Source organism: Gallus gallus, chromosome 1, assembly GCF_016699485.2.
Source record: "Gallus gallus isolate bGalGal1 chromosome 1, bGalGal1.mat.broiler.GRCg7b, whole genome shotgun sequence".
Classification (NCBI taxonomy): domain Eukaryota; kingdom Metazoa; phylum Chordata; class Aves; order Galliformes; family Phasianidae; genus Gallus; species Gallus gallus.
The window spans coordinates 104,560,964-104,578,546 of NC_052532.1; the positions used below are offsets into that span (position 1 = coordinate 104,560,964).

The 17,583-nt window shown below is 43.2% G+C and overlaps 1 protein-coding gene across 14 annotated transcripts in view; it reads right to left on the reverse strand.

Moving 5' to 3' along the window:
- Positions 1 to 17,583, reverse strand: part of TIAM1 (T-cell lymphoma invasion and metastasis 1) — a 175,202-nt gene that overhangs the window by 5,492 nt on the left and 152,127 nt on the right. For 11 of the 14 annotated variants that reach the window (XM_015299682.3, XM_046900829.1, XM_015299661.3 and 8 more), the window contains 9 exons: positions 10,683 to 10,862; positions 10,157 to 10,225; positions 9,731 to 9,856; positions 7,479 to 7,587; positions 5,153 to 5,332; positions 4,910 to 5,028; positions 2,993 to 3,101; positions 1,792 to 1,850; positions 710 to 812 (listed from right to left, as the gene is read on the reverse strand). In XM_015299682.3, the coding sequence (XP_015155168.1) occupies positions 710 to 812; positions 1,792 to 1,850; positions 2,993 to 3,101; positions 4,910 to 5,028; positions 5,153 to 5,332; positions 7,479 to 7,587; positions 9,731 to 9,856; positions 10,157 to 10,225; positions 10,683 to 10,862 (1,054 nt within the window). Of the gene's footprint in view, positions 1 to 709; positions 813 to 1,791; positions 1,851 to 2,992; positions 3,102 to 4,909; positions 5,029 to 5,152; positions 5,333 to 7,478; positions 7,588 to 9,730; positions 9,857 to 10,156; positions 10,226 to 10,682; positions 10,863 to 14,364; positions 14,797 to 16,369; positions 16,618 to 17,583 lie in introns of those variants that run through there. The other 3 variants (XM_025144995.3, XM_046900833.1, XM_025144990.3) reach the window with 3 other exon arrangements.

Genomic DNA, 17,583 nt, shown 5'->3' on the forward strand with positions numbered 1-17,583 from the left:
TACAACAGGCTTTCGTGTTTAACTTCAGTTAGAACACTTATTCCATAACCCTGAAAAATTGTTAAAGGTTGAGTGGGACAACAAATCATGTGTTGAAAATAATATTAATTCATGGATGAAAAGCAGTAGTGGGCAAGTGGCTAATGAAACAACATACACATAAATTGGCCAAAATCTAGTAAAGCTTCATATGCACTCACTCAGTACTACAGAAGTAACAGAAAAAAATGGCTTTTCAGGTTCTCTATATAGTCCAGTATTGCCAGATCTTAGAGGTGTAACTTCTTCAGACAGCTAAGTTATACGTTCCTTCAACTTTTACTTATGTAGTCTTAAATAATAACCTTCACTGCCATTTGTCATCTGCTACAACAAAAAGAATTCACTAGCTCTGTTGTTTCACAGCTGCAACATTTCCTTCACGTCTCCAGAAGAGGAACAAAATGAACCAGAGCCGGGAGCAACTTTGTTCAGGTTTTCTAAAACCTTGACTGCCTTCAGAAAAAAAACTGACAAGGTGAAAATACAGAATTGGAGCTTTTGCCCCTTCATTTCTCTCCAGGGTTGTTACTGATGTTGTGATTGTGGATTCCATTCTCACGTCCCCGGAGCCACACACACATGTACTAAGGACAACTACCAGTTAGACAATGAATGTCCCCCAAACAAAGATAAAAGGATTACCAGGTTTTTGCAGCTGGAACATTACCTGCACTTGCCAATGCTCGAACCTGCAGCGCTTCCAAAGGTATCATGTGACGAAAGCGGAACGGATCCCAGTCTTCATAAATTGAAGCTCTATGTGATCCTCCCTGGGAGAATTTCAGAACACCGTTAAGAAATGAGATACCTTGGGATATTCAGATATCACAGTTATCATTGCTATGCACTGAAAATGTCCAGCTAGAGACTTGTTGCAGTTCTTTTTTCTCTACATCACCTTAGTAACTAGCAACACTGAAGTGCCTATCTACAAAAGTCTTGTTAAATTCTGGACCAATGCAACCATTAGACCAATGAACTCTTGTCAATGCCTTCAAAAATCATTTAAGACTAATCCTACACTCACACTTCCCGTTGCACATACACTCATGAACCTGCACTGATCTTGCTTTAGTCACTCCAAAATCATTCTGTGTCCAGTTGACTTAGAAGACAAGCATTTCAGATCACACTTTTGGTTTATGCTGTATATGGGAATCAAAGTGTTTCCTATAATATTATAAAATATGTTTTCTTTTGCAGTAAGTCACGTGTTCACTGTGAAGTATAGCTTTGAATTCCAATTCTGACTCCAGAAGGATCCGCTGATACGTAGTGCTGGCACACCTTATTTGCCAAGAGCAGGCAGCACTTGCTCAGTGGCATATTAAACATGCAGAAACTAACAGCCAGGACTGATGCAAAGGCATTGTGTCTCACTAAGAAAGTTGACAGACAGCTCTCATATTTGATTCGTATACACTGACTGAAGAGCCAAACACAAGAGACGCACTCAGCGTGGTACCTTGTTCCATGAAAGTCCACTCCACAGCATGGAATGGATGTGGTAAGCAACATGAAGAGCCCAGCAGAGAGTAAAGTATAAATTAAACAAACATTTGCAAAGCACTGGCTTCAGGCTGAATGGGATGCCACTCAGAATTCCTCACATCCTCGTTTGCATGGTGGTAAACAAAGATCACATACGCAAAAGCACACACGGGCAGCACAGCTTTATGGAAGGCAAATCTGTATTACTGAACTACTACAAATGTACGCAGTGGCACAGAAATGGTCCACACAACTTACAAGTTTCTTCTTCTGTTTGGAACCATCCTTGTACACAAGGACCACAGCAGTTTTGAACACTGGAGAAGAAAGTTAAAAAAACAAAAGCCATGTAGTAAATAAAGTTGGAGAAAGGTCTCCTACATGCCCAAGCACACAGACATTTCAGCTCTTCAGATAGCCCTTAACTGAGTCAAGGAGGCATGTGTCATCCTACCAAAAAGCCCAAGCTCAACAGCTTTTAGCACACCAACACAGATTACTACATGGACACTGAATTTTGGGCATTTTATTCCACCAGTTTAAAGCTGTTGGGAGTACTTAAAGTTGCTGCACATTCCCAGCAGCTTTCATAAGGCTACTAAGCTTCAAGGTATGAGCAGGTTTCCCAGCTTACAGCAAAGCAGTCAATTTTTATATGCTCTTCAGAGCAAAGATGAAAGACTCTCTATTCATAAGCTGTTTGGTATAAAACAAAAATAAAATCAAAATCAATGGCTTTCTAGCCTGCATAGCTTTCTGAAAACAGCAACATAAAAACCCATTGCTTATGAAGGAGTTCAGGAACAAAGCCTAATAAGTAGTGCTTAGCTTGACTTAATTCTGAAAGTAACAAGTACATGATTTGCCAATATAAGCGCTCCAGTAACTTTGCAATGGATCGTGCTTCAATGCAGTGGAAAGACCTTGAAATCTATGCCAACAGCATCTTCAACTTCACATCTGGCCACCCAAGAAACAGTACTTGGGAGGAAGACAGACTACTCTGAAGCAATTCTCTGGGAGTCCTGACTTGGCTTTAAGTACTCTCTAAAGTTTAGACGCTCAAAACATTTTTGGCAAAAGGCATGAAGAAAGAAGGCAAAGCCCCATCAAGCCTTAACCCTATCCAACAGGATGTGAAGCAGTTACATAGCACATATATCAGGCTACCAAAGCGTATCTTTTCAGATGCAAATACCCCTTTGCATAGTTCACAATATATAGCCTGGAATATGGGTTTAAAAATCTCTTGCACTACTACAGCAATCACCTCCAATTTTTTTTACAAGATTTAGATGAACACAGAACAGAATTTTACCGTTACAGCAGAGGGACAAGTACAGCTTTAAGATCCAGCCAATGTTACAGAAGACAATGCTCAACTACCTTCAACAAGTATCTGGTAAGGAACATGATACAGTTTCTCACACATCTGAAATAAAATTACTAGGATACAAACCAAATGCTGCCAGCTCAGGTTCCTTCTTCCATTTCCCCAGTGAAGCAGGAGGATTAAGCCATATCACTGTGTTATGCAAGAGCAAATCCCCCATGGAAAGGTCTGCAACCTGCCAATCACAAACACACGCACAAAGAAACAGTGTATTTCAGTCCAAATTTTTCTTTCTTGAACTCCAGTTCAAGAAAACTTTCCTGGACTTAATTCTAAAACAAACAAACAAACAAAACACAAGTACATTTTTGGAATAGGTTATTTAACCAGATGACTGCAAGTGTGTGCAAACAGACTGACAGATGGCAATAGACGTGTGTAAATCTTTAATTGGAGGGCATAAATAAGAAGAAGCCAGACTCAGCCTGGCTCTCAAAATTTTGTAGGAGGCCAGGGCTGGCAAAATGACAAAAACATAAACTCTTTCCCTTGTGTTTTTGTTTGCTCCTTTGCCATCCTTCTTCTTACCAGCTTCGTGGTATTTTGTTTGAACATCTAAGCATACTCCATCCCACACTCACACACATGAGGTTTGGAGTGAAGTTCAAAGATAGCACCAGGTGAAGTAGTCACAGCAACGTCCCCCCCATATTTGCCATGGTTCGTGATTTCCCCCAAAGGTTCACTTGTGAAAATCATATTGATGAGAATGGACTAAGAACAGAGTTCTTAATGACTGTTGGGATATGCATACTAGTGCTATTGCAGCAACCAGATCTTTTACTTTGACTTCTCCCAAAGTGATAATTCAAGGGTGACCTCCAGTCTTGGGGCCATCTTACACCATTCCTCCACCCTTCTCTCAGTGAAATTTGGCTTTTGCAAAAGGGTATCACAGATAACATGAGCAAAACAACCTGAGCTCTCCCTGATAACAAGAGCAACACTAAGATATGTTTGTTGTCTCCTCTCCCAAATTAACACCAAGCCACAGCTGTTCTGTCAACAGAAGTCCTGACCCATTCTCCCAACTTTGCCAGCATCAGCACAGCTTTGCCAAGGGCACCTGGTCTCTGCTCTCTTCCACCACTTGCTTCTCCCCGCTGCTGTTATAGAAGTTGCTCACCCAAAACTTTCCCAGGACCATTCATTCAATCCCAAACCACCTGTGTCCTGTATTTGCACAGCAGCTCTTAGGCTTGATCTTCATCCCAGTGGTTGGCAAAACCCTACTACCATTACTTCTTATGGTCGTGTCTCTCTAGCATTCACCCATACCACAGCTCACACTAGCTCTTCAGCACTCAGCTTCAGCATGTCTACACCTTTTCCTCAAGTCTCTCCTGACCTTGCCTACTACTTCACACTACTCTCCTTCATGACACTGTTGGGCTGAAGGCCCACATTCTACTCAGTAAATGAGTGATCCAGGTCTCAGTTTGAAACTTCAGCACATCTTCCACAGGTTTCTGCACCCAAGACTGAGCATATTCAACCTTCAGGTGTTTCAGTAAGCACTCTGCAAGATCTGGACTGAAGTCCAGGACTCTCATACATCAAGCCCACTAACACACTTTCTGAATCAGAAGTAGCAGCTACTCACACACACTGGATCTCACTTTGATCTCTTTGAAGTGATTAAAGAGATAAATACAAACTTGCCTCAGGACATCCATCTATTCAGACTGGTGGGGTGAGATTGTCTTGAGAGAGGAGAGCCAAGATACAGACATTAAAAAGTTGAACTGAGATTTTGACCCAAGCACAACCTTCAAAGTGAATTAATGCACTTCTTTACATTGGTCCTACTCAGTGAACTGTATACACAGAAACAGTTTTTTTAACTGGATTGGGTTTTACCTCTTTGCACAGGAATTACTTCAGTGACACAGAAGGAAAGGCAACTATTTGGTAAAATTTAACATTCACGCTACAGGCACCAAAATAACAGCCTATTTATTTTATTTAAAAATTGTTTGTTACCTCTTTTTTCTCTCCTGTTTGTTCTGCTATGAGTTGGTCAAACACTGCCCCATATTCTTCATGGATTTTTTGCATTTCGTTAATATGGCTGGCAACTTTGTTCATTGTTTTTATGGCCACTGTAGAAGAGACAGAGAAGGGGGAAGAGATGAACAACATTTTTAAACCTCTGAGAGGAAGGGCGGGAGAAGGGCTCCAGATCAGAAGTTAAACAGGGAAGAGGAATGTAGGTTAGCACCGTACCATCAAGGTGATAATGTTCTTCACTGTCTACATCAGTCAGAGCAAAGAGCTCCTTCAGCAGGAGGGGGTATTTCAGTATCCTCTGGATGGGTTTGATGAGGTAAGACTCCAGAGTGGAGGAGTGCTGCCGCCTGGGATTCTGAGCATCCAGAAATGCCTTGAAAGCAGTGTCTGTCTTGGCTAAAAGATTAAAATGAAGCAATTGGATAAATCAAAAATCATGACAGCTGTCCCAAGAAAGTAACTTTTTGAGCGTTGAATTCATTTATCTGTAGACATTTTGCAAGGAACTACAGATTTATCAGTTGATCAATATTACTGGAATTATGCATTTCAGGTTTTGTGCTATTGTCACTTTGCCACAGAAAAGCTATTTAGGAGTTAATATCAAGTAAGCTACCCACTGTACCAAGACTGGGTACACTGTACCAGTGTAGATTTCACTGTACACCGCATTTCTGGCCCTGCACCTATTTTAGAGCAGCATAATCCCTTTTAATCACTTGTTTCCTTTAAAAGAAGGCTCAAATCAGAAATTTATAAGAAGTAACAGCAATCATCTAGTCTGACAGGCAAACCCACAAGATCGGCAAGTACAGTTATTTTTTCACCTCATTATACCTTAAGGTGCATAAACAGGCAATAAAATGTAATAATAAAGAAAGAAAGAATAATAAGGAGGCAGGAAGCAGTAAATTCATACACCACATTCTGAGAGCGCAGGCAGGCTGGGTACCTGACTGCTATCATCTTTTCCACCTTACTGCTACCAAATTTATAGAAACACCATTTTGACTGCTCCTTCTTCTACTAGAACACGAGTACAAAGAGTGATGCACAGATAAAGTGAAATTTTTAGACATACAAGGTATTCAGTGCAGAAATAATCCCCACAAACACTTTTATGAGAGCCACAATCCCTACTGAGGTTGGGTGTTTTGTTGGTTGGTTGACTGTAGTTTGGTTTTATTTTTCCTTCCTCCCTCAGACAGTCAACCTGATTTCAATAAAGCAACTTCAGTTTCAAATCCAAAAGCCACCTGCACCTCAGCTGAGGACACCAGTTTACACTTGAAATACACACCCGGGCTTTTTAAGAGATTTCTATCTGGAATCAAATTAGAAGTTCTGTTTGTGTCATACTTCAAACACAACCATTTTTCATCCATAAATATAGTCAGCAATGAAAAAACGACAAGACAGAACCACCAGAACTACCTACTCTTAGCAGTAAGGTCAAACAGATTGCAAAAGAAAGCATGAATGTGACCAGCAACAAATCATTTATTCATGCATTCCACTGAGCTGCCAACTGTTCTTTGCAGCATGGCAAATGAGAGTTTACAAGAAGAAATGAAAAAAAAACAACTGCACAACAGAAACAAACCAACCGAACAGCCCACATAAGCTTTGTATTGACAGACATCCAGGTGTTCTTCAAAAACAAGAGCTTCCCTTTTAATGGCATTGCTCCTACAACTGGAACCATCCGTTTATTTAACATCTCAGCCAGAAATTAATTGCATGAAGCACAGCTAACTCTAAGAGATTAACACTTTCATGGGACAAAAACACCCCTCCAAGTCAAGGAGGCCCATGACCACCTATATGTCAGACTATAGTTCATTTATCTTCATCTCAGGAAGCCAAACTCTGGTAGGAGTTTATACATGGAAACCTCTCAGGCAAATTGGATCGAAAACAAGAGGAGGAAGAGAGGGTAGAGAAAGCACAGTGAAGTTAAAATATTTAGACAGCTTCCATAAAACAATCTCACAGGCTGATCTTTTCCTAGCAGCTGTCAGCATTCAACCACATTTGCTGGAGCTTTAATGGAATTGTTATGAGCATGGATTCACTGCACACACTTTAAAAGAAACCAGAGGTCATCACCAGTTCCAGTTCCAAAGTACACAGTGATCCATTAGTGCAAGCCACATTGCCCAGTGATGGAGACTTTTTACTCCCTGTATGACTGAGGGGCAATTTGATGTGTTGGAGAAGTGGAGGAAAAACTGCATGTGAGGTTAACTCCCTCTTGTAATGAGCTACTTGTGTATGACCACATCAGCGGTGGTCCACAGACATCCGTGGCACAGAGCTCTCTGTAAGCCCATCAGGCCAGACGGGCTGACTTCCCTATCACTGTAAGAACACACAGAGAACAACCACGCACACGTGCCCCCAGCTCTCCATCACAAATCTCTGCATGGTCTGGTGTGCAGTAGCCACATTTCATCACCCACACAGCCATCAATGACAGCCCAAACCAGCGCATCAATGCCGCATCTCTCTCTGGTCTGTTTGTCCAGAACACAGTTCCTACCTTTCACCAGTACTTTTGGGACTTTCGTGTGGCTGGCACAGAAGGCACTGTACAGCTTGAAACGGTCGGCGTAGTAAAGGAAGGATCCACCCAAGGAAAACAGCACTTTCTAGGATTTAAAAAGAAAAGCATGTGAAGACCAGTTAGTTATTTTCCCTCCTGGTAAGTCACCTGAAGTCAAGCTAACTAGAAGATAGGGAGCTTTCACAGAGCATTGTGCAAAAGCACTGCTTTTCTAAATGCTGCCTTAAGTATCAATTGTGGTTCCCAACTGGGAGCCTCCATCAGCAGAGAAAGGTCAGAGCAACAATACAGGGATGCGTTGGAAGGCTGATGGTAGGACTGAGAATGGGGTTTTCCTCCCTGACCTTATGATGGGTTAGAAACACAGGGGAAGAAAAGAAAGGCAGGAGTGGGATGGAGGGTTTTCATTTAGCTTTCAGATGACAGATACTACATTTTTAGACAGTTTTCACACCACATGACAGAAAATAGGACCAGCCTTGGTGCCAGAATCCAGCCTGGATACAGGCTACATGGTTAACATCATTAGCTGTGTTCCCAGTCAGGATGATCTGCAGACAGCATTGACTAAAGCGGAACTAGCTTCACAGCTCCAGAACTATATTTGAATGCCTGAGCTTAAAATGTTCTTGTGGCCAGACACCATAGGAGGGACTGGGTGTATCCAAATTTGCAATGGATCAGACACTGAGGAACTGCAAGCAGGACTAGTATCCCTCTGCACAAAAAATGAGAAGTCCCTACTCTGCTGAAAATTAGTTTGTGTTATGGTCCAAATATAATACAGACGTTTATGTCACAGTCAAGCCTTTGCTCCACCACCCACCAAGGAACAACAGCATGGGGTGGAAGGAGACAAGACAACATATAGGCAGTTTGCCTACAGTCAGCAGAAGGAAGCAAACTGCAGAACTGAAACCAAGTCCAGACATTCAATTTTGCAACTGCTTTCAGACCACGCCTATAGGACAGAAGTGAAAAATAAATTTGATGCACAGTTTACGTAGAAAGGTGGAAATAATCTTACTCAGAGCAGAATTCTCTCCATGAGGAGGACTCTTCCTAATTTCTCTTCTTAAGCTAAAAACAGTGATCAAACTACTTTTTTTTTTTTTTTTTAGTGGGAAAGCCTGTGTGTTTGCATTCTCCATTAAAGGCACATTTTCTACAAAGCAAAAGTTAGGATAGCAGCATTCACGACTGATGCTGATTTTTATTGAGTACCTGACAGCAAGAAGCACAGAAACACACACAAAGTCAACTTTTTTCAGCAGTTCTTCCACGCCTGCAAGTTAGTCAAAGTGCAGTCCCAATGGAGTTGTTATTATTCATCACAACATTCTGTCCTCTACCAAGGTGAGCTGTCTAAGCATGAAAAAGTTCCCAAAAGACAAAACACTGTTTGAGCTACTTGCCAGAAATCCAGTACATCACGTACTGCAGAAGACACAAAACTACTTCTGCATTTTCCTAATCTTTTTTCATTTTTTAATGAAATATATATGTCTTTAGTTTACACTTCTAACTTTCAAGCACAAGTGTCGATACTTGGAAGCAGTTGCTGTATAGTTCTGCTGTGCTCAAAAAGCCTAACTGCAGAACTCAATTTATATTCTGTACCAGAGCCCCAGTGGGCTTCTGAACTGCTATATTAGACTTGTCAGAACAAAGATCTTATGTAATATTCCATTTCTAGTTTTTCTTTACAGCTTGAGACAAGAAATCTGACAGAAGAGCAAGAATAGTATCTCTAAACACATGGTGTTACATACTTCTAGTGCTCTGTACAGATAAATGTAACACGAAGCAAAGTAATAGCAGGATGGTCTTCCAACAGCCTCAGCATTAGCTAGCAACCAATCTAAAGTGCTAGTTTTCACAAAAAGATTGACAGTAAGTAAAACAAATACAATAAAGAGTGTTAGAGGACAACTTCTAAGATATATTTCATCCTTTATTATAACATTTAAGTGTGAGCCTACTCTGAATGTACATAGAATCATAGAATGGCCTGGGTTGAAAAGGATCACAATGACCATCTAGTCTCAACCCAACCTGCTATGTGCAGGGTCGCCAACCACCAGACCAGGCTGCCCAGAGCCACATCCAGCCTGGCCTTGAATGCCTCCAGGGATGGGGCATCCACAGCCTCCTTGGGCAACCTGTTCTAGTGTGTCACCACCCTCTGAGTGAAAAACTTCTTCCTAAATAATAGATAATGAGTTTACCTTAAATTGCTCAACTTTTTCAAGCTTTTCCAGGTCTGGAACCAGCCTTACTCCATCTTCAAGAGTTTTCAGGAACTCTACCTGAAATGCTACCATTTCAGTCAGATTCCCGAAGAGAACATCCAGCTAATAAGAGAAAAAAAAAAGCAACATGCTGAAAATACCACTGTTAAGATCACTTTGCAACTAAATCATGTCTTCTAGAACTTCAGCAATTTTCAATCCAGTTGTATAATCAGAGCGATGTCTAGGATAAAAAACACAAACTATCCATTATTGTACCTTTACAATAGCTCAATTAGCTATTTTAAAAGAAATGGAATTCAGAATTTCTAACAGAGCTCACTGAAATAAGCAAGTTCAGGGGAGTGGAGGGGTGTGTGTATGTAAGCCATCTAACAAAAAGATAAGAACCAGTTAACATACCTCATCTGGTGTGAGGAACGTTTCCTTTTGTAGAGGCTTCAGGTATCTCTCCATTAGGCAGTTTAGGTCCTAAAAGTTCAGAAAGAGATTCCCATGTCGGTTCCTTGAACTCTCTGAATATTTACTGAAGTGGTTAAGATCACAGTTTTCCCAGTGTATGGATTTTACCTCCCCACACAGAAGACGAGTCAGATTTCACTGAATCTATGACTGTGTAAGAGGAGACACTTACACAGGTTTACTAAGAAAATCAATACCAGATTTCACAGACCACTGTTACTCTGCATTTCAGTCAAGTAAAGAAATTTCAAGATTACTGAGTATCAGTTTTGAATGCCTACTTATTTCAGAGGGTTGCTTAAATTACTATTCTATAGCATATAGAATGGTACAGTATATAGTGACAGACTGTAGAATCCAATAAGAGATACGTGCACAAAATGGGACTTGAAGTAGAGAAGTGGCTAACAAGGCTTTCCAGAAGGAGAAACATGAGCAGAGTGAAACAACACATCAAATCCCCTACTTTGACGTAGGTGCGCTCTGTTTCGAGAAGTTCGCAGATGACCTTTCGCAGTTTATCTGCATCTGTGAGCTGTCTCATGGTGGCCAGTTGGGGTCCTGTGAATTCCTGAGGATGTGCACTTGAGTCAGAAGGGTTCATCTCATGAAGACTGCGACAGAAAGCGGCGACCTGCTCTGTACTCTTTAAAAACAAGAAAGAGGAAAGGCCAGTGGTAATAACTGAGGCAGGAGCTACAGGAACGAAGGAGTTGAGAAGCCTTTGCAGTTATGAAGCTGCAGTCACCAAAGTCCAGAAGTACACGCGTTATTTCATATATATATCCACCCTCTCTTTCAGTGTCTAAGGGTAAGCGAAAAAGAATTGCCTAATTCAAGTTAGCTGAAGTGTTGTCTGGTAACCTTCCTGTTTTCAAATAAATGTGATCTTTAACAGGCTTGTCGAGCATTTAGGATTGAAACAAACAAACAACAGGGCCTGAGAAGTGAGAACTAAAAATGATAGTGCCATCAAAACACCCAAGCCCTTTGCGAGTTCCCTAATCTAGTTTGCAACAGTCCTGTACATGGCGGTGTCAATACAGCCAAAGAGACAACATGGCGATAGAAACCCTCTGAGTTGTCTTACAGGGGAGGAGGGCCATCTGGGTAACCAAAGCCTCAGGCTTCAAAGCTTTCTGGAAAGTACCTGCATTTTTGTGCTGGGCCTGGAAACACACCTTGCAGGGTGTATTTCCTCCTTACGCATCAGGTTTTTCAGAGCTGCTGCATCTCACTGGTTTCTTCAATGTTTAATTACGTCTCTATATAAAGAGAATTATCCTCCCTTCACCTCCTCTCCTTAGATCACCTGCTTGCATCTTTCATTTCACTGCAAAGTTTGGAGCAGGTACAGTCTCCGGTGTCAATGACGACAGTCCCAGGCTTCTAGGATTGCCAGCATAGCAGCACGCCCTATCTCCTTCCATCCCCGAGACCCGGTGAGGGCACGGGAAGGAAAGGAGCTTCTTTACTTGATCGCACCTCTCTAACCTTCTGTGTTTAATCCTGCCATGGTATCTTAAACCAGATTTAGAGACTTCCCAGCACTACCTCTATATCCCACACTGAAACGACTTATGCCAAATTATCCTGTTCAAACAGAAAACATGTAGGGAAAGGGGAGAGAGAAAGAAAGAAAGAAAAAAAGCACACCACCACCTCACAGTTTGGAGACAGAGCCCTGCCCACTGGGAGATCGCTCCCACCAGCCAGTACCAACGGCAGCATCAGGAGCCTGAACTACCCCAACCACCTCACACCTTTGTGATGACTCAGTGCCAAAAAATCTCTGCATTTGTTAAGCTGCATCACTCGCTCACACATCACCAGCAAGATTAGGCCATGAAGCTCAAGAAAATATTAACCATCTTCGTGGCAAGCAAGGGATATCCTTCCATAGGATAATAGATTAGAATCATTAAGGTTGGAAAAGACCTCTAAGATCACCCAGTCCAACCATCAGCCCACCCCCACCACGCCCACTGCCCACTTCCCTCACTGTCACATCCACACGGCTCTTCAACACCTCCAGGGACGGTGACTGCACCACCTCCATGGGCAGCCTGTGCTCTTTCTGAAAAGAAATTGTTCCTAATATCCAGTCATCAAACACTTGTTTTCCCTGAGGGTGTCTTATGGCTGTAAATGCTCACCTAAGTGTCCCACTGCAAGGCATCTCAGTGAAGATGCTTGTTATGCAAAGGATGATTTTCGCCAGGACACAACCGTAAGCAATTAACTAATGGCAGCTGACCACCTATATAAAAATGCCTCTCGGTTGCTCACAGGGAGAATATTCATCTTTAGTATGAGATTTAAGCTCAGATCAGGCAGAAAGGAAAAGCGTGGTTAAAAAAAAAATAAAAGTAGTGAGTCAAGTCAGTTTATTTCTAACTAATTCAGCTTCTGGTAACAGAACATGTCTGTAAGTGTCACATTTATTAGTCAGTGTAATTCCATTTACTTCTCTCTATGCTTGCCAGACTCGTAAGTACAAAGCAAGCCCAAACCTTGAGGTTAGGTTTGCAGTACATTTCAATACACACCATCTTGACCTCAACAGTTTCAAATCTAAGAAGTGCAATAGGTTAACGCCCGGCTTCTGTGGCAGTGCAAAAAACCAACTGCTCAGTTACCTGCTCTGCTGGGAAGAGACAAAGGAGTGACAGTTAACAGTGGTGAATGAAAGCCTGCAGAGACCCAGAATAAACTGGGTTTTCCTCAGAAATTCTTGTAAAAATAATTTGAGGAAGTCACACCCAGTGGCATTTTAAGAGTCAAGTGTGCAACTAAAAACAGTTACAGTATGTAGAACATGCCATAGAATCAAACTCCACAAAACCCCAAGTGTTTTCAGCAGTCTGTGTGTGACAGCCTGCAGACAGCTCACCGTGCTGTGCATTCACTTGCATTAAGCCGCAGGGAAAGATGGGTCACCCAGAAAAAGAGAGTGCAAATCCACTTAAGACTGTGAAACACCAGCAGAACGCTAACAAGTGGTTGAGAATTGGATAACTGTCATACAGGCACAGGTTCCGACCTGGAGGGAGCGCTTACACCTATGGGCCAAAAAGGAAGTCTGGAGACTTGTAGGAGCCTTGTCTCCACGTGTGCACGCCCTGTACAACGCTTGCTGACTTCACCCAGAGCCTGCTCCAGCCAGCAGCTGCTCTGACTTCTGCCCTGCCACTTCCATGCCTTGCATCTTTTGCTCATTTCCCCACAAGTATCATTCATCTTGTACTCTCCAGGCAGACAGAAAGTCTCAAGCATGTTTATCTTCACAAACCTGCTCCCTTGCTTGTTCACTGAATGAAATGTTGCATTCCAGGACACAATCCTTGCTACCTCATGTTTAAAAATCGTCTGCTTGACAGAAAGCAGGTGCATGTTGGACCCAGAGATGTTCAGAACACTGCTGTTTGCTTAAAACTCTCAATCAATGCAAACAAAAGCACCTCTGTCCCCATTTTCCTGGGAAGGCCTGGAACAGAAACAGAACCCTTTGCCTACCTACACCAGCTCTGTTTGCCAGCTGCTACTGAACAGCGATTTCTCCAGAATTAGTGCAATTACTTTAGGCACAGTCCTGCCAGCAGTCCCATCCAGCAACCTTGACATGAGCTGGACTTCTTGCACAACAGGGCTGCGAGGCAAGGCTTGCTTTGCCAGTGCATTAACCCCTCCTTTGCAGGGGACTCGGCAGAGGAGCTAAGCTCACATCCTTCTGATGCAGGAGGGGCAAGTCCTTAACTCACTGAGCATGTTAACAATGCCCACAGATGGGAGGTTTGGCTGCCTGCCCTACAGTTGTGGAAGTGGACTGCGATCTCCTCTTGTGCTCCCCTTATAGAAAGACACAGGTGCAGGGGCATCAAACAGAATGCCTTCCCAAACTGCGTGCAACACCTCTGCTCTGCACCACACAGCAAACTTGAAGCAGTACCGATCTCCCAAACAAAACTCAGGCAAACCGCACTCTCTCACGCACTGGCAGAACAGTTAATGACATTGCACAATAACAAAACACCTCTGCAGGGTATACGCGTAACAGCTCAGCCTCAAATCTATAACCTCACAATTTAAAACGGCACAGAAATTTGCTTAGCTGCTAATTCCTTAAGACTAGCAGTAGATTTGCTCACCAAATACAGCATACGGTACAGAGAGTCGCCGGATCCCACAGCACTTTCATTCTTGAGCTTACGGTTAACCCTCCGCAGAGCCGACATCGCCAGGAAGGCAGTGCTGGCAGCGCTGTCACTCCGTGCTTCCAGCCTCAGCTGTGAGAAAAACCCCGGCTCTCCACATATTCAGCTGATCCGAAACGCTCCCCCACTCCGGAGAGATATTCCTCACTTTGAGACATGCAGAAGATGGCCACGCTTTAACAAGAAGGGGCAGTGACCGTATTTATCCAGGCAGAGCCTCTCCTCGTGTGTCGTTTGCCGTGGGCCTCATTCACTCACCACATCAGCTGGAATTAAGGGCTGGCCAGGAGTCGCAGCTGAAGATGTAACGCTGCTCTTCATGGAAACATGCAGATGATAATTTCAGCAGAAAGGCTGAAATGCAGCAAAGGGGAGGTGAAGGCAGCCCTGGAATATAAATGTCTCTTGCCTGTGGCGGAGCACGAGCCAATTGGCTATGAACTGCACTGCCTAAGAATATTAAACATCTGAAGGGACAGAGGCAGAGAATGAAAGGAACTTTAAAAAGCCGGTTATGCTGCTGGCAAACCTACCCCTCAAATCCCCATTTTAATCCTTTCACATCTATTGCAGCACACCGAAGGTTACGAGACTTAATAATTCTGGTCTTCAGCAGCGTTGCACAGAGACGACGACCTATTTTCTTTGGAAAAATATCTCTAAGTCGTATGAACACGCACACACGCACAGACATTACAGCACACTCCCCAAAGCACAAGTGCTGCAGGGTAATTAGCTCCAGTTTCAAGAGGCAGATGCCTTAAATTAAAAACAAGGGGAAACGGATGTCCTGCAATATTACAACTGATTACCAGTTTGTTTGGTTTTGTTTTTCAACCATCCCCATCAATTTCAGAGGACCGTTATAGGGAAAAAATACACACGAAGACTCATCTTGTGATGTACCACAACACGCGTCTTAGCGTGTTGTTTTGGCGTGTCTTTTGGCGACCTGCAGCACTGAGGGCTTAACACACATACCCATTTTTCAGGGCACCTCCTTAAAACCTTCATTCATTCTACAATATTTAAAAGGCCAAAGTAGGTCACCACAAAGGCAAGTAAATGTTTAGGACTTAATTACTCTGCTCTGAAAGGTTTCCAGTATTCTGCTGACTGATAGAGAAGAATCAGCTAGTTTCCACACAAAGCCTGAAACTTCAGTTCCCATGGTGGATGAAAACAAGTCCGAAGAGGTGGCAGAGAGTACGCTTTCCTCCCCTTGCTATTCCTTCCCTGCTTTCTCCTCTCCAGTGCTGGCTCCCACACAAAATTGAGAGAGTGGGAAAGTAAGGAGTACACCCTAAGGAAGAAGCAACCAGGAGCACAATTCAGGTCACTGTTGGCTGCATCCCTTAAAGGGATGCTTGCTAGTGTTTACAGAGATTAAAACCCAAGAGGGCAGGTTGATAAAGAGAAGGCATCATGAAATCGGATAGGCAGCAAGCTCGGAGAACAATGGCTATCCCATACCACTGCACTGTAAATGCCTTAAAATATACAAACCTATTTCCAAGGTACGTTATCAGAAACAGCTTTACAGTCATCTTACTTTTGTTTATAATAGCTCATTTGAGGATAACGAGAGAAGTAAATTCTGTGTTATTGGGTTTGTAGGATACAGAGGGAACGGGATTTTCAGTAATGGGAGGAATCCTTAAAGCTATGGGTACACTCTCCCAGTCCACCGCCACCAACAGCTTGGAGGCTTTTGCAGATTATGAAACAAATACACCTGTACGGAGCAAACACACACCCACGTGCACACATGCCAGGCTGGGGGAAGGGAAAGAGACAGCTGGAAGGGAGGAGGAGGAGGAGATGAGCCACATTCAGGTACCTCCTGTGTAATTCATCCATGTATCATCTACACGGCAAAGCAAATAGTAAGGCAGGAGGGATCCAAGCACAGCTTTTGGTAGGATTTCACACCGCTTACCTTCATAGAAAGCCTACCTAGCATGTGCTACAAGAACACATGAAGGACAGCCGCAGCACTGCGTTCCTCTCCTTTTCCCATGAATTATTAACTCCCATCTAGAATCGCTCTGCTGGCTGGAAAGCTGGGAAATTTCCTTGGAGGAGCCGGCAGCGATCCTCCTCAGCAGCGCTCTGCAGGCACCAGCAGACCACCGTGGAGCGCGGATGTTTGCAGGATTAAGCCTTGCCTCAGAATCGTGCTATCACAAGGCACGAAGCAACCCAAGCACTATTTTAGGATCTTCGGTTGCTAATGCTGCATCTGTGCTGAAGGATGGGGAACTTAGCATTTAGCTGGGAGGCTCCAGCGTAGCTCAACTGGATTTCCTCTACCGCCAAGGGGTGAATGGATAAGAGCGCTCCTGCCCTGCTTTTGCCAAGATGGGCAGTAAATAAAGGATCACAAAGTCTCTCTGCCTCTCCACCATCTGAGGGAGCCTAGAAGCCGTGGTGGCAAAGGTGATAGAAGGAGCGTGCCCCTCCCGGTGGCAGGAATGCAGCGTTTCACTTCCCACGTACAAAAATAACCTGCATAAAACAGCACTGAGGACACCAGCTTAATCTTCTGCTCCGTAATCCTATGAGCACGGGAACGGTCAGCAGTGTACAGAAAGGAAAACACCTTTGCTGCTCCCATCATGGTACCAGCCAGGTGCTGATTTTCCATGAAGGAAAACACTGCAGATTCCTCCCAGCCCACGCAGATCAGCTTTTCCAAGCACACGGAAAGCAAAAGGATTAGGAAAACCCACCCGTAGATTTAGCTTTTTTTGGTTGGGTATTAGTTTTTTATTTCCTCCCACCTGCAGCATGTAAACAACACAAGACATATTTCTGATTTTTAAAAGAAAACATGCACTGAAGTTAACACTTCATTTACAGAAGGATGCATTTCCCTCTCATTGGAAGCTAAGGCTTGTTAGTCACGAGTTACTCTTCCATTATATGGATATTAAGTATTAGAGCTGCTAGCACACATTTCTCAGTTTAACTAAATCTGCTGAGCCACAGAGCTAATCATGTAATCCCTACGTCTCCCTTCAGGCAATTACAGCTTCGAAGATCCAGAAAGCAAAATGCAAAATGGAGTCCCACAGCCTGCCCCGCTCAGAAACAGAAAGCTACACAAAACACAGCAAGAACGCTTATTCCCTAAGTAGCTGTGTGCTACGT